Source organism: Zalophus californianus, chromosome X, assembly GCF_009762305.2.
Source record: "Zalophus californianus isolate mZalCal1 chromosome X, mZalCal1.pri.v2, whole genome shotgun sequence".
In the NCBI taxonomy this organism is placed as follows: domain Eukaryota; kingdom Metazoa; phylum Chordata; class Mammalia; order Carnivora; family Otariidae; genus Zalophus; species Zalophus californianus.
Window position 1 is genome coordinate 44,152,224 of NC_045612.1, and position 6,000 is coordinate 44,158,223.

At 47.6% G+C, this 6,000-nt stretch overlaps 1 protein-coding gene across 1 annotated transcript; it reads right to left on the reverse strand.

Moving 5' to 3' along the window:
- Positions 1–5,128: 5,128 nt before the first annotated feature.
- On the reverse strand, positions 5,129–5,575 carry LOC113931358 (late histone H2B.L4-like). Its single transcript, XM_027609246.1, has one exon. The coding sequence runs from the start codon at positions 5,573–5,575 to the stop codon at positions 5,129–5,131; it is 447 nt and encodes a 148-aa protein (XP_027465047.1).
- Between the last annotated feature and the right edge of the window lie 425 nt (positions 5,576–6,000).

A 6,000-nucleotide genomic window follows, 5' to 3' on the forward strand; every position in this document is an offset into this window, starting at 1 on the left:
GCGAGTGTTTTGTGTTTGGTGAAGACTAGAAGGTTCACATGATGAGCTGGGACAGATAAGCTGAGGGGATTTGTAAGCACAGGGTTGAAGGCATGGCCTGGTCTCCCCTTGCTCCTCATAGTAAATGCCAGAGGAGAGACGTAAATTGAAGAAGGTAGCGTGAAATGAGAAGAAACTAGCACACAATGATTTGCAACCTTCTCAGCCTAACCAGGTAGCCTGCTTTGGTAAAAGGGCCAAGGGTGTGCCTGGAAAGCCATCAGTTGGGAGCTTAGGCATGTGACACGTGGGTCCAATCGACCATCTCAGCAGGAACCAGGAATGGAGATAGGGTTATGCGAGAAAAACGTGTGGAGGACCCTACTGTGTGATAGCTTGAACCCTTTGGATTGTAGGGAAAGCCAACAGGTGTCTTATTCTGAGAATTTGATGCTGGCTGAAAGGTGGCTAGCCGGAACTCAAGGGAAAGAGATGGGACAGACACCACGAAGGAAGACTGTTGGGACTGCTGGGATTCGGCAGGCGAGAAAAGGGCCCACAGCTATATCTCACTGGGAACATGGGCTATTCTTCAGGAAAGGGGGCAAATGACCCCACAGAAGGTTCAGTGGCTGGCAGAGCTGCCACTGCCAATACAGACCCAGAGGCGCAATGCCAGGATCTGTAGAGCCATCTTCTCCTTGATTCCTGAGACCGAGGCCGCCTCCTGGGTTCCAAAGGTTAGGAACACCTGGCCCTCAGAAGATGGTACTGCAGCAGCCCTGGATGGGTGGGAGGCCGCCACTTCCCATGCAGAGAGTGTAGGGCTGCCACCCCTTGTGGGAGCGGAGCTCGGGGCCTAGAGCCAGAGAGGATTCTTCTCCATCCTTATGATCTAGTATAATGTTTCCTACTAGAACCCAAACTTGCTCTGGGCCCACGAACCCTTGTTTCCCTTTCCAATACCTTGATTTTGGAATAGTAATGACTGTCCTGTGCCTGTCTGTCCATTGTGTTTTGGAAGCAGGTAACTTCTTGTCTCCTGTCACACGTTCTCAGCTGGGCAGGTATTACGCCTTCAGCATTAATCAGAGTTGGAAATGCACCCTCATCTGTTGTACAGGATATTTAGATGAAATTTGGCCTTTGCATTGTTGCTGGAATGGGCGAAGACTTTTGGTGACATTCATATAGGATGAATGCACTGTGGACATGAAGACATGAATTTGGGGGGCGAGAGGGCTGACTCTTATGGGTTGAACTTTGTGCTCCGATAATGGATATGTTGTATTCCTGATCCCTCGTTCTTCTAAATGTGACCTTATTTGATGGTAGACTACTACCCTGGCATTACCCTGGTGGTCGTGTGCAGGTGAAATCATTAAGGTAGGCCTCACCCAATAGGACTGTTGTCCTTAGGAAAAGGAGACATTTGGAGTCACAGACACTCACAGAGGGAAGACCATATGAGTAGATATTTTGAGAATGTGGCTATTTTAGGACAAAGAGAACGACTTATGAAAGATGCTTGCCTCATAGCCCAGAGACTCACCCACCCATCAGACAATGAGTTTGGACCTCTAGCCTCCAGGACTGTGAGGCAATAAATGGACATGTCATTTAAGTTGACCAGTCCCTGGTATTTGATTTAGCAGCCCTACAAAGCTAATATTACACCTTAAATCAACACGATTAAAACACCTATGACTAAGCCATCAAGCAAATAAGAAATAGCCGGTAAAGACTAACAGCTCTTTCCCCCATCCTCCCCCCCCACCGATCTCCAAGGTGGCACAACCAAGGAGGTCTCCTGTGGCTCACTTTGGGACAGCTTCTCACACATGGGGCCAATAGCTGTGTCTCAGAGGATGTAGGTCCCCTCCTTGGCTGACTCAGAAGAGTGTGGGGCTTGAGCTGCTCTGAACAGAGTCTCCCATCATCCCCATGATGAGGTGTTGCACGTCATGAAATTTTAAGTTTCTCAAATACAAAAGTTTGTAGCCTGAAAGGAACAGAGTCAGATAAGTCTGGATGTGTCAGAACAGTAACTTCAGTTTCTAGGGAGCCTGAATAGGTTTTCCTTCTTGAACTTTTGGATTTAGGTATTTCTGTACTGGGTTTCAGTCCTTGCTTCTGTTTTCCAATGAATTGCAATGAATTCCAGTGAATTCCAATGAAGCAATTCCAATGAATTGAATTAATATGAGTAGTGCTTAGAAGAAATTGACTTGGGGGGCATCTGCGTGGCTCAGTCGGTTGGGTGTCTGCCTTCAGCTCAGGTCATGATCCCAGGGTCCTGGGATCAAACCTGGCATCGGGTTCCCTGCTCATTAGGGAGCCTGCTTCTCCCTCTCCCTCTGTGGCTCCTCCTGTTTGTGTGCTCTCTCTCTCTCTCTCTCTCTCTCTCTCAAATAAATAAATAAATCTTAAGAAAATAAAAGAGAAGAGATTGACTTGGGTATGCTTGTCCTATTAATACTATTTTCCGGTGTTGATGCTTATGACGTATTAGCGAAGCAGGAGCCCTTCCCTTATATCGTCTTCTTGGTAACCACAGCATTAGACCATGACTGCTCACCAGGTACATTTTTCCTGACTCACCCACTGAAGGGAATAGTCAGACGTATTCACTTTCCACTCTGGACTTCAACATCGAACCCCATTTTTTTCTCCTTTCCCAGATTTCGTGTGTGTCACTCACACTTGCATTCCCAGTCTTGCATCCACAGCCCATTTTAGGTGCATTTTAACCTTGTTTTCCTAGCACTGCCATTTGATCCGAAATTACAAATGCAAAAGAGCCCACGTGTGCCCTCCCTCCCCGACACACATCACACATATCCTAATGGATTCCCATTCTTTTTTTTTTAAGTTTTTGTTTTAATTCCAGTTGGTTAACACACAGTGTTAGATGAGTGCAGAGTCAGCTGACTTTCAAAGCTCCAGGCTCTAAGACCCACTGGTTTTACAAACTCAGGGTATTCAGCCTTTCTGGTTTACACAGCCAAACAGTATGGGTATTAGCTTCCCCCGTGTGAGCTCCCTGGTGCGAGGGCCCATTTCTCTGCCCTCTCCCCATGCACAGCTCCCTCCTTCCTGTGGGCACCCTCCCTCTACGTTTCTGACCTTCCTAACCTTTCAGATGCAGCTTCCTCCCTATATTTAGTTATGGGGTTTCTTCTTCCTGTCCTTGGGGTGCTCTCTGGTTTATTTAATTTTTCTGGATGATATCTAGTTTTAAATGTGGGATGGGGTGAGCTCAGGCTCCTCCTACTCTGCCATCTTCCCAAGCTCCTCTGGATTCGCAGTCTTAAAATGACTTTTTAAATAACATGATATGTATGAGACCAATGTGCATGAATAACTTTGAAAAACCACTGTAAGTCATGTGGACAAAAAGGGCCTTTTGACCCAGCAGCAATCAGCAGGATAGAAATTAAGTGACTTCGTGAAACAGGATTTTATTTTTCTAAATGGTCCCCAGTCCTTTCTCTGAAAAGGCATATGGCTCTGAAAAGAGCTTTTGGCTTCCAAACTTCAGTTCCCCATGTAAATGTCCATTTCTAAGGACCACCCACAGGGATTTACTGGCACTTCATTTTATGGTAGCTTTCCTTGGGTCTTTATGCAGCAAGTCCCCCATCCCTTTCCATATCCCGTTGGCTTTATCTCTCATCTAATGGGCTCAAGAAAAGTTTTGATTGTTGTAGTTTACCGAGCTTTTGTCTCACTGTTTGGCTCAGAGTGACACCATTCACCGGCTTCTACATTCAAATCAAATGTCATTTAGAATTTATTTTAAGAGTTCACAGGGAACACAGGGGAATCATAACGAAATAGTGGGTTTTCATGCAACATGTAACAAATTTCAAAGGATGAAGCCCCACAACCCAGCCCTAGAGTGTGTTCTCCGTTCACAGATATATAGGAAGCTGGAAATCAATTAAATGGAAAGCACTTGGATAATCACCAACCACTTTGAAATTCAGCATGTACCTGTAGGAAAACTAAACAAAGAAAGGAAAAAAGCCCATGCACTAAGAAGAAAAACACCATGAGTGTTAGAGTGCATTACCATTACCCTATGTCTTCCCATCAAATCACTTGAGGTAGAGGAAGGAGTCACCTTAGTTCCCTTAAATGCCAAGCAGCCTCCTCTTATTTTGATGCAAAATTACGGGGACAGGTCCCACTCGGACATCTGCATGTTGACACTTCAACCACCCTGGTTCAAAGGAAGCGCTTCAACAGAAACCCACAGGCAGACATGTCGACGATCACACCACCTTGCCCCTCAATCTCCAGGCACAGGAAGGCTATTATTGGTTCAGCCCTGGTCACCCCACCACCCTTTGGGCCAATGGCCGTAGATCCTGCGTTGCCAGTTGCTTATTGGCTGCTGCCAGGGGAGGCTGGAAGCACAGCTGCTCTCATTGGATGACCCTGTCATCCAGGCATAATTGCAGGGCAGGAAGCCATTTGTGTCAAAGGTAAAGATGGCATGCTACTAAGGCACAGATTCAGATAAATTTTTAATGAAGTAAAGTCCTTTTTTTAAAATTTTATTTATTTCTGTTAAGTTATTCACCTAAAGTAGGCCTTTCACAAGGTCAGGAGCTTGACTAGGGCACAGTGCTAGATAGGTTGAGTTTTCTGCACAGTGTATGGGTCCCCTTTTATGTATTTAACTGAATTAGGATGAGGGGGTACGTTGAGGGAATGTGAATGTGGTAAGGGTGCGTTTTGTATCTGCTACAGTGCTTCACTTGTTGCTGTATCAACACACTCGGAAATTCTCTATAGGATGCTATTCGAAACAAGTGGGAGAAGGAGAATACAAAAGGCAAATAAAATTATTGTATACCAAGCTGTGACCGTAAAGAGTCATGGAGACGCTGACCTGAAGGACTGGGCCACTTAGGAATGTGATGAAATGTGACATGATCAGGGAAATCGTAACTGACTGCACCACACACATGTATTAAAGTGGACTTCTCAAGGTAAAGGTGTTTTAAGAGCAGCCAGAATGGCACAGGTTCAAACACTAGAGTGGGCGGGTCTCTGGAGAGTTACAGGTCTCTTGTGCCAAGTGAGGTGGCTCTGAAAAGTGCCTTTGGTTTGCGAGGTCGTCAGGCCGTCCGGAGGCAGCTCATTTGCGTCCATAGAACCTGATGACTGCCTTCACGGCCTCGGACATGGCATGCTTGCCAATCTCCCCAGGCAGCAACAGGCGCACAGCTGTCTGGATCTCCATGGTGGTGATGGTGGAGCGCTTGGTGGAGCAGGCAAGGCGAGAGGCCTCCTCAGCGATGCGCCCGAAGATATCCTTGACGAACGAATCCATGACGCTCACGGCCTCCTGCGAGAGCCTGAGGCCCTCGTGAACATGCCTCAGAACCCTGGTGAAGTAGGTGGCGAAACTGTCGAGGCGGCGGCGGTGGCGGCGGCTGACACGGCGGTGGCAGCCGCGGCCACTGCCACGGCAGCAGCCTCCGCGCCTGGGCTGCTTCTGCTTCGGGGTCATCGGGTCCGCTGCTGTGGGCTCCTCGGTGCTGAGGCTTTCCTCAGAAGAGGTCTCACAGCCAGGTCCAGCCATGTGGGGCTCACCTTGCCGACAGCTCAGATGGAAGAGCACTGGCGGCAGCTTGAGCAGCAAGGGCCCATTTATAGTCGCTGCATTTCCTGACGTCACCGGCAAGTCCTATCTGATTGGACAACATGCAAAGCTAAGAAGCACGTCACTGCGCCAGGTCTTGTCAGATCCGACTGCTTGCCCTCGAGCTTGACGTCTCTTCAGTCAGAGTCGGAATCAGGCGTCCTCTAATTTTTTGTGACGGCCACTAGAAAAATGTTCAAACATTCCATGTAAAGGTGTAGTTTCCTCCAGATTTCCAACATGAAATTTTTTTTCAAGGAGAGTCAGAGAGAGAGGGAGGGCAGTAGTGGAATGGGCAGGGGGAGAGGGAGCGACTCCCAAGCGGGGTCCAAGCTCAGCACAGAGCCTGATGTTACTCTGTATTT